The sequence below is a fragment of the Daphnia pulex genome, chromosome 12, assembly GCF_021134715.1.
Source record: "Daphnia pulex isolate KAP4 chromosome 12, ASM2113471v1".
NCBI classification, from domain to species: domain Eukaryota; kingdom Metazoa; phylum Arthropoda; class Branchiopoda; order Diplostraca; family Daphniidae; genus Daphnia; species Daphnia pulex.
The window spans coordinates 4,477,477-4,492,794 of record NC_060028.1 but is presented as its reverse complement, the minus strand read 5'-3'; the positions used below and the strand labels follow the sequence as shown (position 1 = coordinate 4,492,794).

Here is a 15,318-nt window from a genome sequence, read left to right as displayed (position 1 = left end):
TGATTTTAAGCCCTGTTTTTTTATTTTTATCATAGAAAATTTTTAATAATGCATTATCTAGTTGATGAATTCCTTTTTTAGCAAGTGCACTCAATAATTTATAATTCTGATCCAACTTAATGCAGAAATGACGAAATGTTGAGTGTTTCAAATTAAGTGCTTGTGTAAAGTTTAGCTTGACAGGAAAGAACAAGCTCAGCTAGGAGTGGTAGACTGATGTATTGGCACGTCTTAGTTTATAAACGGGAATACAGGGAAGAGAACGTGATCATATATGATAGTGTCCAGGAGACTGAGAGAGAGAAATGTTACAGGGATTATATAAGGAGAATGGATCGCCGGGTCAGCACTTCTTTTAGTCGATATGAGTCGGCGTAGTAGCCGTTCTGGGCTTGCGTGACAGATGGTCCAGTTTGGTGAGATTACTCACTCGGAGGTGTAGCGTAGCTATAGCATATGCCCCCCAATATATATCATGTATCCCGTAGTAACCCGATATACCATGCGCTGCTATATAACGCGCTGCCCCTTGTAGTAAAGAACAGTTAGTACATTAGTTCTACACACTGTAGTCACGAATACACATGTGAGAATATTACACTGGCGACGAGGTAAAGTAAGTTTTAAATCCTTTACATTTTATAATGGATTCGCTGCCACAGTTTGATCAGTTTAAAGTTCATTGTGATCCGCATACCGCTGGTTTGAGATGGGAGAAGTGGATAATTCGCTTCGAAAGGCTTATGGAGGCAATCAATGTAGTCTCACAAACTGCAGACTCTGCCGACCAGAAAACAGCTACCGATAAGCGTAGGCTGGCCTTACTGCTTCATTACGCAGGAACCGAAGTTGAAGACGTATTTGACACCCTGCCAGGTGTGCAAGACGACAAAAACACTTACTCTAAAGCTAAACCTCTTTTCCAAGCCTATTTTCAACCGAAGAAAAATGTTGAACTTGAAGTATTTAATTTCCGAAGATCCAGACAAGAACCTGGCGAAAACATGGACGCTTTTGCAACAAGACTCCGTCAACTCGCAACAAGATGTGATTTTAATGATTCTGACTTAGAAATTAAATTACAGATTATTCAAGGCTGCAAGTCAAGCAACTTCAGAAAATTGTGCTTAAGAGATCAACTGTCCCTGAAAAAAATGCTAGAAAATGCACGCGCAGCAGAAGCCGCTGATCGCTATGCAGAAAGCGTGGAACAGTCATCGAAACAAGCCACTAACTCGGTAAATAAGTCAAGAAATAATTTCAAATTTAAGTCGCACAAAGAAACCGGAGACAACGGAAAGAAGAAGACGTCGAAATGTCGCAAATGTGGAGGACAATGGCCTCACACAGGAAGTCCGTGTCCGGCAAAAGGCAAATGTCGAAATTGTGGGTATGACTGGCCGCATCCCGAATCAAAACCGTGCCCGGCAAAAGGCAAGAAATGTGAAGCTTGTGGAATGTTGAATCATTTCAGCAAGTGCTGCACGAACAAGAAAGCCAAGCCCGGATCATCTTCAAAGCAAGAGCACACCAGACAAGTCAACGACCGAGAGAGCTCGAGTGACGAGTCGACTTGGACAATTAGTCCAACCAGATCGGATGACAGGCCACTCACACACATTAAGCTGTGTGGCGGAAAATGCAAGATGATGATCGACACAGGATCAACTTGCAACCTGCTGAGTTTCAAAGAATACAATGAACTCCCAAACAAGCCGACACTTCATCCTACAGGAAACTCCGTTAATGGATACGGCGGAAATCCTTTGAAAATTATAGGCAAATTCAAGACACTGATTGAATCAAAGCACGCATATGCCGATGCTGTTATTTACGTTAGCGACAATGAAAAGGCTGACAACCTTCTTGGATACTCCACAGCAAAAGAGCTCAAGTTGGTAAAAGTATCAAATTCAGTATCTTCTTCAAATGACTATTCATTCGTAAAACAAAAGTTTGGACCACTGTTTTCGGGACTTGGAAAAATGAAGAATTACCAGGTAAAATTACACATAGATCAGTCGATCCAGTCAGTAACTCAAAAACACAGGAGAATCGGTTTTCACCTGCGCAAAGGTGTTGACAAAGAGCTGACAAACCTGGAAAATGAAGACATAATTGAACCTGTCACAGATGGCCCAACTGAATGGATTTCTCCATGTCATGCTGTACCAAAGCCAAAGCAACCAGGAAAACTAAGAGTATGTGTCGACATGCGAGCACCAAACAAAGCAATCTTGCGAACCAGACACATCATTCCAACTATTGAAGATTTAGTTGTGGATTTAAATGGAGCAAAATACTTTTCAAAACTAGACATGAATCAAGGATATCATCAGCTAGAACTAGCTCCAGAATCAAGGTACATTACAACTTTTTCAACACACCGTGGATTATTTCGTTACAAAAGATTGAACTTTGGAATGAATTGCGCGTCTGAAATTTTTGATGACGTCATTCGCCAAACAGTAAGTGGAATCCCAGGTGTGGTAAACAGAAGTGATGACATTTTTGTTACAGGAAAAACAAAAGAAGAACATGATTCAAGCCTGGAAAAGGTACTGAAGAGACTCATGGACAAAAATCTCACACTCAATTTTGAGAAATGTGAATTTGGAAAAGAAGAAATTGACTTCTTTGGATTACACTTCAGCGGAAAAGGAGTTTCACCAACTCAAGCTAAAGTAGAGGCTATCAAGAAAGCAGAACCACCGTCAACGCCTGACGAAGTATCAAGCTTTTTAGGAATGGTAACATACTGTAGCCGTTTCATCCCTAATGCCGCTGCAATCAGCGAGCCGCTGAGACGCCTTACTCACACCAAGCAAGAATGGGTGTGGAAGGAAGAACAAGAAAAAGCATTCAAAAATTTAAAGAAAAGTCTCTGCAAAGCCGTAACACTCTCTTATTTCGACGTAGGAAAACCAACGTCTATCGTGGTCGATGCAAGCCCACGAGGCCTAGGCGCAATCTTGACACAAGTTTCAAAAGATGGATCAAACTCCATTATCGCCTACGCTAGCAGACTGTTGACAGACGTAGAGTCACGCTATTCGCAGACTGAGAGAGAAGCACTCGCCATTACATGGGCGATCCTCCATTTTCATCTCTACGTAACCGGTAAGGAATTCACCGTGATAACAGATCATAAGCCACTAGAAGCAATTTTCAACAAGCCGCTCATTCAGCCTCCTGCAAGAATTGAGCGCTGGCTTTTAAAGCTTCAATTATATGACTTCACTGTCATTTATCAGCCCGGAAAATCCAACCCAGCTGATTACATGTCACGACACCCTATACCGTCAACAGCAGTCTCAACAAGAGAACAATCAATTGCTGAAAATTACGTCAATTCAATCTGTATGAAATCAGTTCCAAAACCAGTTCCTCTTGGCAGCATCACGAGCGCCACAAAAGAAGACAAAGCAATACAACTGATTTTCAAGATCCTTAATCAAAAACGTTGCAAAAAGGAAGAAGTAGAAAAACTGAACAGTCAAGAAAAAGATTGGTTCATCTCACTCAAACAAATCCAGCTGCAACTGACAAGAATTGAAACTGAGGAAGGAGAAATGTTGTTAAAAGACACCCGTATAGTTATTCCTCATTCCTTAACAGAAAAAATAATTGACATCGCGCATCAAGGACACCAAGGTATCGTTAAAACTAAAGCGTTACTAAGAGAAAAAGTTTGGTTTCCAGGAATCGACAAAGCAGTTGAGAGAAAAGTAACAAATTGCATTCCATGCCAAGCATGCAGCAAGAAAAATAGCCCTGAACCATTGCAAATGTCAAGTTTACCAGCTGAACCTTGGACTGAGGTCAGTATAGATTTTGCAGACATGCCGATGGGAGAACATTTGTTAGTTGTTTACGACGACTACTCAAGATATCCTGTCGTAACGAAAGTTTCATCAACGTCAGCAAAAGTGGTAACAAAGAAACTAGAAGATATTTTTGCACAGTTTGGAATACCTGAAGTGGTTAAAAGCGACAACGGTCCGCCATTTCAGAGTTATGATTTTAAACAATTTGCTCAAGATTTAAATTTCAAACACAGAAGAGTCACTCCCCTATGGCCACAAGCCAATGGCGGAGTAGAAAGATTCATGAAGACGCTCAAAAAAGCACTGCGCTGTGCAGTTGCTGAAAAGCGTAATTGGAGAGAAGAAATTCCAAGATTCTTACTCAACTATAGAAATTCACCGCACGCTTCAACAGGAAAAGCACCAGCAACTTTATTATTCGGACGGTCATTACGCACACGTCTACCGCAAATACCAAAAATAAAGAAAGAAGAAGAAATAAGAAACAAAGACCTAAAATCAAAAAGTCGCATGAAAGAAAATGCAGACAAAAAGGCAAAGCATAGAGAACTAAAGGAAGGAGATTTTGTATTATTACGAAGAGACAAACTGGCAAACAAACTACAAGCGCCATTTGATCCGTCTCCGTATCGTATTACTGAAGTGAAGAAAAGCATGATCACTGCAGAAAGAAATAACAAGAAAGTTACTCGCAACGTTACTTTCTTCAAGAAAATTGAAAGAAAAGATGAAGAATCAGAAGAATCAGAAGATTCAGAAGATGAGTATTATCATAAAGCACTTGAAAACGTTAACTTTCCAGAGCAGATTCAGGTTCCAGTTCACGACGACCCACAACAAAATGAACCAGTAGAAGAACCTGAGAACGCCAATGACGCACCGCCGGCTGGAGTCCAATTACCAGTCGAAGGAACGCAAGCATATGATGGAGATACCGTCCAGCGAGCTATAAGCGTAGCCAGAGCTAGACTACTGGAAGCACTTGTACGCAATCCGCCTCCAAATGAATTAGTTCGACCTACGAGAGTTCAGTCCGAACCGACATCCCCGGAAGAATCAACGAGACCGAAGAGAAACAGACAACCTCCCAAACGTTTAGATGATTTTGTAGTTAACATGTTTCATTCAAAAAAAAGGAAAGTGAATGTAGCGTAGCTATAGCATATGCCCCCCAATATATATCATGTATCCCGTAGTAACCCGATATACCATGCGCTGCTATATAACGCGCTGCCCCTTGTAGTAAAGAACAGTTAGTACATTAGTTCTACACACTGTAGTCACGAATACACATGTGAGAATATTACAGGAGGCTGCTGAGTCCACATGACGTCGTGGTTGTGACGTCAGGTTTTGGCGGCCATCCACAGGTGGGCGGGGCCCCCGTGGTGCATTAAACTTGTAAAAATGACTAAATGTATTCTTTAAGCTTCTTGTCAATTCTTAAGCAATTTTTTTCTTTAAAGTTTAGAGGGGTTTGCTTTTATGGATATGCGAGTTCCTAAGCTATGAGAAAAAATAAGCCCTGAAGACAAATTACTTAGAATCCTATCAAAAGCAAATCAATCAAAAACGCCTTTGACCAGTTTCCTTCATTTTTTTGGCCATTTTTGGGTTGACCGATGGTTGAGTTAACGCAAGAATCAAATTATTTTTTTTCTTGAAATGATATCATAGCATTTCTTCCAGGGATCCCATGGTCGCATTTCATTTTGCATCAGTTTTGGAAATGAAGTTTGGAAATGAAGTTTGGAAATGAGATTGAGGTGTTCATCAATTTGTTTCTCTACTTAAATTTCTAACCTGGATTCAAAATATAACCTTAATGTCAATAAAAAAAAGTAATTGATGATTGTGCATTGGGTTTCTTACCACCAATATCCAAGTGAGGATCCAAATCTGGTTTGAGCAAGTTGCACTCTAACTGGAACGAAAATTTATTTGTTGTAACTCTACATAAATTAAATCCTTATTTAGATTTGTTGAATGTTCTCACTTTTAGATGTATGCCAAAGTAAAACTGCTTCAGATCAATCAGTTATGGCTTGTGGAAAGGAAGAACAAAATAATTGGCATTCTAACAGGGACTACCTAAGAATTTTTTGGTTATCACCAATTTTAAAATAGTTCCTTCATTTTTTTTGTTTCTCCTGTCATTCTTCTTCATGCTTGGGCAGTGAAAAACTATTTCATTCCTCCTAAAAATCATAAAATGGTTTGTAATACATGATGTTTGCAATATTACGCAAGAAATTCACTAGCGTCTGCCAAATAAAGCACCATTTACCTCAAAAGATGATCTTAGACTGCAGTGGGATTTCATCAAATGGTTAGAAAACTGGAAAATGAACGCAGAAGAAAAAAATCATTTTCTTTCTAATGAAACAACCGAGGCCATCGTAATAGCTACTAAATCTACAATTGCAAAAATAGAACATTTACTGGAAGCAGAATATCAGTTTGTACTTTCTCAGAAATTTAATAGTGACAACCAGGAGCGAAAATTCAGTGCATTTCATCAAGCCAACGGAGGCAACTACAACATGAATGCGAGGGCTGCGATATTTGGTGTTGAAAAAATCCTTCGAACGGGGATCACCTATTCTGTCATGAACTGCAATGTTGCGTTAAGGACGGAAAAACACGACAGAAGGAAAAATACATCAATCCGTGAGACTTCCGTGCCATACCCCAAAGTTGACATTCTTTCTAACTTCGACGATAAAGACCTCGCTGTATTAGAGGAACCGAAAAAACCTGCAGGTAGTCTTGACAATAAAAATTACAATTATATATATGTGTGTGTGTGTGTGTGTGTGTGTGTGTTTGTGTGGTTGTGTGTTTGTGTGATTTTTACGATAACTGGGTTGTGAGTGGAGCACAGTAATAATCTGTTGATGAAGATTAGACTGGTGGTAGAAGGTGGTAGAAGTCACGGATGAGCTTTATAAGTTATAGCTAGCCTTGATGACATACCGGAACATGTGACATAGTATAGATTCTTCGTCTATGCGAGTTTTAAGGAATTTCCAACTTTCTATCAGTTGCCACTTGCCTATACTCGTAGTCAGGAAGTTTTGAACACGAGATTTGTGGTTGATCAATTTTCTTTTCTTCTCGTTACTAATCAATGTTATTTATTTTAGATGGCTGATGATATGCCTGGATGCCTGGATGCCAATGATGATGCTCCTGAATTGGATGCGAAAAAAGAATGGGACTGTTCCAAGTAAGTTTATTAATCTTATTTATTTATTCTTTATTTTAATCTTAGTTTATTAATCATATTTTTCTAGATGTGGGGCCAAAAACGATGGGAATTTCAAATTTTGCCATAGGTGTTTAAGATGCGGTAAGTGCGCGCCTACCCTACCCTAACCTAATTAGTTAAATTCTAATCATCTTTTTTTTTTTTTTTTTTTAGAAACCGATGAGGACTCTTCTGAAAGTGTCTGCCCCGATTCTTTCTTACAACTAGATGACGAAGTAGAAGAAGAAGAAGAAGAAGAAGAAGAAGAAGAAGAAGAAGAAGAAGAAGAAGAAGAAGAAGAAGAGGAAGCAGTAGCCGGTCCAAAAAAGCCGAAGCATATTGTCAAAAAGGAGGCTAAACTAAAGGCTTACAAGAAGAGGAAAAGAGAGAGGCGTGAGGAGGAGAAGGAAAAAGAAACTGAAAATGTCAACTCATTGGCAAAATCTTTTGACGAGAAATGTAGCTCGGATGGTAAGTTATTTGAAAGTATGTGTGATTTAATCTAAATTTTGTCTAATATCATATCTTATTATACAGATGAGGATGATTCGGCTGCAAATTCGAAGAAAAAGTTCAAACAACGTTAGTAATTGTTAACAACGCCTATACAACGCCTATATTGTTATCCGATTGTTGTAGACACTTTACACAACCTTATTCCAGTATAAATGTAGTAACACTGAGACTGAGTGACAGTCAAATCAAACATTTTCTGTCTGATAAACAATATTGCCATGTTTAACAAATTTTTGTGCTGACCCATTGTTGCCAAAATCAATTACTCAAAACTTAAATATAAAAGGTTGTGCATTGTGCTTGTGCATTTTAGACCATGACAATGAATCGTAGTAAAAATATGGTGGGCCAGCTCATTCCTTTCAGGCCCACTGGGAATGGAATCACTGACATAAGAGTTGGCTTTGAAGTGCAACAAGGGTAATATAAATAAAGGGAAACTGTAATTTTCCCTAACAAAATTTTTTTGGTAGATTCTGAAAACGAATCCAACAGCGAACACGTGGTCAATTCCCCAAAAAAGAAACTAAAATATCACCCCAACCCCGTTTTGTTATTTAAAAAAAATCTTTGTTGTATGATCAACTGTAATTATTAATGTTTTATTCGTCGTCCAAAAAATTAAGGGCAAAAACTTGCAAAGAAGAAGAAATCGGATTGGGTGCTCAGAAGAAATAGATATAGAAGGAATAGATATCACACTGTAAAAATTCAGATACTATAGAATTTGTATCTTTTCACTATTTCACTATGTTTCCATCATCAAATTTTTTTGTTTTCTCCAGTAAACCTTTGAAACTTCCTAATGGATGAAAAATGGTGAAGATGATTTTCAAAAACCAAGCAAAATTATTTGAAAGAATTCTTCCAAATTCATGCAAATTTAAGAAACAAGGATTAAAATCTTATTACCCTTCACTTATTTAACTTAGAAATTTAAATCTTCGTGCATTCTTAGTCGAAACATTAAAAAACGTTCTGTTTTAACAGAGATAATAGAAATTTATTTTTGGAAACGGACATCCAGATGAAAGTTGAAAATTCGCCTCAAAAAGGAAAAACAAGCGTACATTTTTCTATCCCGTGAAGTACTTAAAAACTGAATTTAATAACCCCAACAAACTACTTCATTCTTAAACCCAAGATTTACTTAATGAAAAAAAAAACTTGTTATTGAGTGTGTTTTATCTCTTCTGTTTCTTCGACATACAAAAATTCAAAAAGGCATTCTATTCAAAGATCTTTGAGCTCTTTACTCGACCATTCGAACAATTCAACTGGAAAATGTTGAAGTTTGCAGACGAAATATACAGCATTGCCAGTTATGATTTTTCTTTATTAAAATAAAAAGGGGATTTTCCACGATGTTTCAAATAATTTGAGTTTTGGAACACTGCCAAATTTAAATGTATTAATATCGCCGATTCGCCACCAGTTTTCAACAGAATAAATTTTCTAAATTTAAATTTTCAACATAAGACGGAAAATTTTACTGGGCTTAATTTAAATGGGGTATTCCAATGCAAAAGGACTGTTCGACCTTGTGTAAATTTCACCCGAGATTGGATTTGTTTCAGCAATACGAGGAAATCGAAAAAAAGGATTAAGGATACTTTTAAGCTTAAATTTATATAAAGTGGTTCTTGGTTGCCATCTTGGTACGGCATTAGCCCGTTTTAGTGCAGCCACAAATGAACAGCATTGGCATTGTCCATAAGAAAAGTGTACGAATGGAAAGACAAAGCGAGAGTGAAATAAAGAGGGACCAACCCCTTTCTTTCCCACGCTATTCTTCCCTTCCTTGATTGTCCGTCCTTTCGCAACCTTTTCTTTTGGACAACGCCAACGCTTTCCATTTGTGGCTGCACTAAAAAGAAAAAAAGAAAAAGAAAAAACGGAAAAATTCTGAACAAAAAGTTGCTATGCATGAGAGACTCATCATTCGGGGAAAATTTTGCTGTTTTTTTTTTACTTTTTTTACACCCCTAAACTTTAACAAAAAAACAAATTGAATTACTTTAAATGAATATTAACTTATTCTTCATCGTTTGCTAAAAACTAGAAGGGCGTAAGTCTAGCGGCTATTTTTTATGATTTGTTTTTTAAATCAGGCCCTTTTTTTGGCAGCGCCATAAGAAATGCACGGCAACTGCCCCAACTTTCGCTCGGCGAAGTTGGCGCCAGTTCCAGGGGGCAGAGAAATGTACATAAAGGGGTGGCGCATTTTTTTCATGTTTCCAGTTTTGTTTCGACCCCTCCCCTTATCCAAAAATCTTAACATTACAGCAACTAGGTTTCTAATTAAAAACTAAAAACTAAAGTCGCGTAGCGCCATAAGACGCCATGCTAAAACCGCACGAAATTGGTACGCAGTACCAACTTCGCCAGTAGGTACTGTACATTCTTTTAACCTTATATTTTAACACAGAAAAACCGAAAAATTGTGCAAAAAAAACTTATAAAGTTAAATATGAAAAATAAAATTATGTTTTGTAAATAGTTTTAAATATAAATAGTTTGTACAGAATAATTGTAATTGCAATGGTAGAATCACCAAGTCTCATCGAATTCTTACTGATAAGCTAGCAAGAAGTCATTACTGGACTGCAAGAGATCTTTAAGTTAGGTTTTTTTTGTTTAAGTTAGATTATTTTGTTTAATGGAAGAAATCCAGGGTCAACATACAATCTGCTTATGCTTTGCAGATCCCTTAACTGCTCTTTACTGGAGAAAAAATTTGCATCCTTTCCTCTATTGATGTCAGAATCCAAAAAATTCCTTTAGTAGATCAACGTGTTGCAATTTGAATTGAAGAGTGGCTGGATGGAGAGGTCTATCCCTTTGTCTGATGTAATTGCCAGCCTTAGATGGTGGGACTATGACTTTATATAGTTATAGCTTAGAGGTCATTAAAGTTCGTCTAAGTTTTTCAATGGGCTAATTCGTGGTCGTAGGATAATCAACAGTTTTGCAGCTATAATCTGTACACAATTTGTTAATGAATTAACAGCAGTTGTAAAAAAAATATATGTTGTTATTGTAAAACCCCAAAACCTTGATTGTTAAGCGGCGTTCATGTATGATTTAACGCAATTTTCATGCAATTTCATTTTCACAAATTTTAAGAAGATCACCTTAACACTGTTTTGTACCATACATGTTATATACTCACACATATTTCTTTTATATGAAGGTTATATATGTTAATACATACATCAAGTATAGAAGAATCAACTTTAACAAGAAAGTGGGTGTATTGGACCGCCATTATTGCAGTAACGTTACTTCTTAATCCATCATTGATTCTCATTGGGAATTCAACATCTTGTAAGTTTTCAGCCACTTTTTGCTGGAATCTGAGTTAACATTAAATTTCTGGCCAATTTTTTTTTTAATAAGAAGGCAGCTTGTTTTTTTTTCACAGCTGGATACTTTACATGTCAGAAATTGCGCCTAATTAATTATCATCAATGAAACGTATTATAGTTACATCTATGGCATTCCAAAATGTGATATAACTTACTTCGAATCATTGATAATTCTTTTGGGTCGATTGGAATGTTCAGATCTAACCCAAGTTACCCAACCTTTGCAACCATATTCGTTTTACGGTTAATTTAAAAAAAAAAATTCGTTTACAGCTTATCCAACAATTTCAAAACAATTTCCTCTTCATCATTAGGATAAAGTGCCTTCAACTTCTTTTTCGACGTTTCTTTAATTGGGAAACTATCCTGTATGAAAAAATAGTTTATAAAGTATATGGTTTATATATATATTCTGTAGTAAAGTTTTCTATTGTATCAAAAATCAATCTTAGCAATACATGATCGTTCTTTCGGTGCAAAAAATCCATCTTCTCTTTTTTCCATTTTTGTTATCTTTTTCTATAATAACTCAATCGATTCCGCGCTTCGACTAATTTTTCACGTTCCTATCTTAATTCATGTTCATCATTCAACCTTCTGTTCAACTTGATATTTGTTTTCTGGATTATTTCAATTTCTAAGACAAAAATGATAATTAATTATTTTTTTTTTTGTAAAATTTTTTTCTTGTAACAGTAAACTTTTTCGTTTCCTTCAAAATTTTCCTCATTTCTTCTATTATCATTTTCATGTGTTTCTTGTTTCGGTTTTTCAAAGGATTGTTTTTCTTTACAAACTTTAAAAAAAATAAATTTCCTGCTTTCTTCACCCTTGAACTAAAGGAGCTATTTTATTAATGTTGAATGTTACCACATTATTAACCTACACGTTAACAAATAGTCGCATATCTTTATTTCAAAGATTAATTCTCGAGAAGGTTAATTACGCGGGACATCCAAAACAGCAAAGTCATCAAGTACCTCCCGGTTATAATTTTCCTCATTAACAGTTTCCTCTGATGTTTCCTTCATTACAAAATGTTCCTGTGAGTGTAAATATATAGTATGTATACGTATAATTAGAAAATAAACGGAAATTTCTTTACTACCCAATCACAAATATCATTGCCTCCATTGCTGGATCTTTCATCTATTGAGGCATTTACCTGTGATCTTGAATATAAAGTATGAAAATAAGCAGTTTAATAAGCCATGGAAACGTCTATACTAACCGCATCATAATGACGAATATCAATATCGGAGGATTTCTCACCAATTAAAAATTTCTCTCACGAATATCATTGCTTCAATCGCTGGATCTTTCATCCATTGAGGCATTTCTCTGTGATCATGGATACAAAGTATGAAAATAAGCAGTTTAATAAGGTATGGAAACGTCTATACTAACCGCATCACGATGATGAATATCAGCATTGGCGGATAAATCCAAACTAAGACATTTCCCCCATCAGGAATATCAGTGGCATCGGCGGATTTTTCAAAAAATCTTTCTTCAATCAACAAGTTTCCCTTTCTGGGTGAATGTTTATGTTATTATTTGCAACAAAAACTATTAAAAGTTAACGTTAATAGGTTACGTAGTCGATAACTTCTATCTACATTTTCCTTCATCTCATATTCCTGTAAAATATTAATTTAAGATATTCATATTGTGACGGGTATTGCTGATAAATGCTGAGTAACCGAGTAAAAGAAACACGTAGATACTTTTGAAGAACTAGATGTATTCGAATAATCTAAGCGGATGCATAAGCCAGACTGAACATCGAGTCTCATTTGACTCGGGGTATTTAAAGAAAAGCGTCACCCTGTTACCGAGTGACGCCGGAAGAATCTAGAGAAAGATGGTCATCTAGATAACGTCTAGATGACCGCTAAGCAGTGTCAACCCCTTTTTAGGGTAAAGTAGAAAGTGTATACGGTGTATACGAAAGAGTAATTAAGATGGTCAAGTAGATAACTCTACTTGACCTTACAATCTGAGAAAGTGGATAAAGCTTCACGTGAAATCCATTAACACGTGTGTGTCCCTGGATTCCCACGTGACAGATCCTCCCGTGGGTAGCCATCTTCCAGATGGCGTTAACCGGCCGACGGTAAAACGGGGGAATGCGACACCAAAGGTATACCAGCACCATCCACCCGACCAGGGGAAGACGTGGGGCGATCGGCAACCGCCAACTCGTAGATGTCCGTGTTGATACGAATGTGATCCTGTAGACGACGAAACAAAACAAAGGTGCACCATGCCGAACCGCCTATGCAACAAAACAGAACCCCAATCGCCGTTGATAGTAACTGCAGGGAGACCGATGAGACTGAACCCGGCCGGTCAAGGTTGGTCTGTTTAAGGAAGGCCTGGATTTGATCTCCATTCGTGGTAGATGAAACGCTGCTGTGTTCTTGTAAGCGCAGCAATTCACTGTTAGACGAAAACGAAATTAAATTAGGAGTGGCCATCGACGAAATTTTCGCTTCCGTTTAGCCCTCCAAGCTGACCGAAAATATATCCAATCTTCCGTTCGAGCGGTGCACCCCGGTGAGACCTCAAATATTCCAATGGCGGCAAGTTGTAAATTCCGCGGGGGCGAACGCTATACATTAGCCACAGATGAGAAAACAACGTCGTGAGGGCCAATCGCTGAGAATGCCCAACGATTGCACCCCAAATAAGCAATCTCTGGACCCATCCACGGGAGAAATTGCGTCTGATAAGTTGTTTGAATTCGTTTTTCATCCTGGGTGAACAAGGAGATGGCACAGGATTTCCTTGATCCTCTTCTAGCAAGACCCGTATGAAAACGGCACAACAGTTTGTCGAGATCTCTACAGTTTTGTAATTCCGAATCTTGCAATTCGAAAAAGGTGTCTAAATCCGGTGACACGGCCAAAAAATTGGGAAGATTACGATATATTACTAGGTGTGAATCATTAACCGTTGCTTTCGGCAGTCCAATTACTTTGAATAAATTAAAGTGTTGAGCATGATCAAAAATAGGAATTTCAATAAAAAGACGGAATTTATTGTGAAACATCGCCTTCGCCACCGAGGCTTCCCTGTATAATACCCAAAGATCATTTGTTGGAATCGTCCACCCGAGAGTTAGTTGTTTATTGATGGCGACCAAAATTTCATAGAGATCTAGAAGGGAGAGAATCTGAGGAGACAACATACCAGTAGCCAACGTAGCCAAACCGACCTCCCAAGCCTCTAATTGCTGTTGTAACCATGTCAACACGTAATCCAAAGAAGCAAAGATAGAGTCTAATTCCGTGAAATATTCCATCTTTTGAACGTTGATCAGTTCACTATGTTTGATAAAATCCAAAATGGAGGCCACTTTGTTTTGCAATAACTCAGAACGTTTTTGTTATGTAGGATAAGTAAATTGTTCCGGGTGCGCTGTAGAATTGCTTCTTGTTTTTCGAGTAGGTGAACTATTTGTTGTTGGTGTTGTTATGTTATATACCCCATGTTATCCATATCCCTACTTAACTCCACTAAATCCTGCTACGTAGAAACCCCAAACAACCATTTTAAGGCCGTTTCTCCGATGTCCAGAATACTTCTTCTCATCTTACCACTATTCAAGGCCATAGTGCACGTTGATAAACGATTTTTTGTCATGTTAATTAGTGTGGAAAAGAAAAAGGACTTTAGTTTCAATTTTTCCCGCCACCATGAAACTAGGGGAATCTCGAAACGCCGAAGAAACATCCTTCTCATGAAAAATCTTGGCATTTCTTCGATGACGCGCTGAAATGTCAGAAAGCTGTTGAATCAGTAATTTCACCACACTAATAGTTTGTATTTCCTCTTCTGGAGCCCACTCCGTCACGAGTTTTGTCACGAGGATTCACTCATTGCGATGCCGGGTTGTTCAGTTAAAAAGATCTTGTCCCGTACGAGAACGGTATAGGTACACGGCCCAAAACTAAACATGAACAACAAAAAGCAATAGGGTAACCATAAAGAATGAAAATTTGGGCGTCGACGACGACGAGGCAGTAGATCTGTTAAGTTTCCGCGATTATGGCGATACTGCGGCACGATTTCGGCTCCCTGGGAATGCAGTTGATCCGTTGCTTCCGGCCGAGTGATAACCGGAAGGTTATCAAGTGGTGCGTCTGGAATGGCTGGATTCACGTACACTTTGTACCGTACACTTCCTTCTTCATCTCTCTTGACGAGAATAAACAGGTTAATATACTATACTATGGTTAATACTTTTCACATACTTATTGAGCTGATAGAAGTCAACAGTTTATGGGCCCAGACGTTTAAAAACTAGCTCAATAATGTCAAAAACCAAACTTAGCAACATTGAACATTTCAA

At 37.8% G+C, this 15,318-nt stretch overlaps 1 protein-coding gene across 1 annotated transcript; it reads left to right on the top strand.

The window, feature by feature from the left end:
• Positions 1-442: 442 nt before the first annotated feature.
• On the top strand, positions 443-5,133 carry LOC124208670 (uncharacterized protein K02A2.6-like). The gene has a single exon (XM_046606517.1). It carries the CDS (start codon positions 645-647, stop codon positions 4,980-4,982), a length of 4,338 nt encoding a protein of 1,445 aa, XP_046462473.1. The 5' UTR covers positions 443-644; the 3' UTR covers positions 4,983-5,133.
• Positions 5,134-15,318: the final 10,185 nt, after the last annotated feature.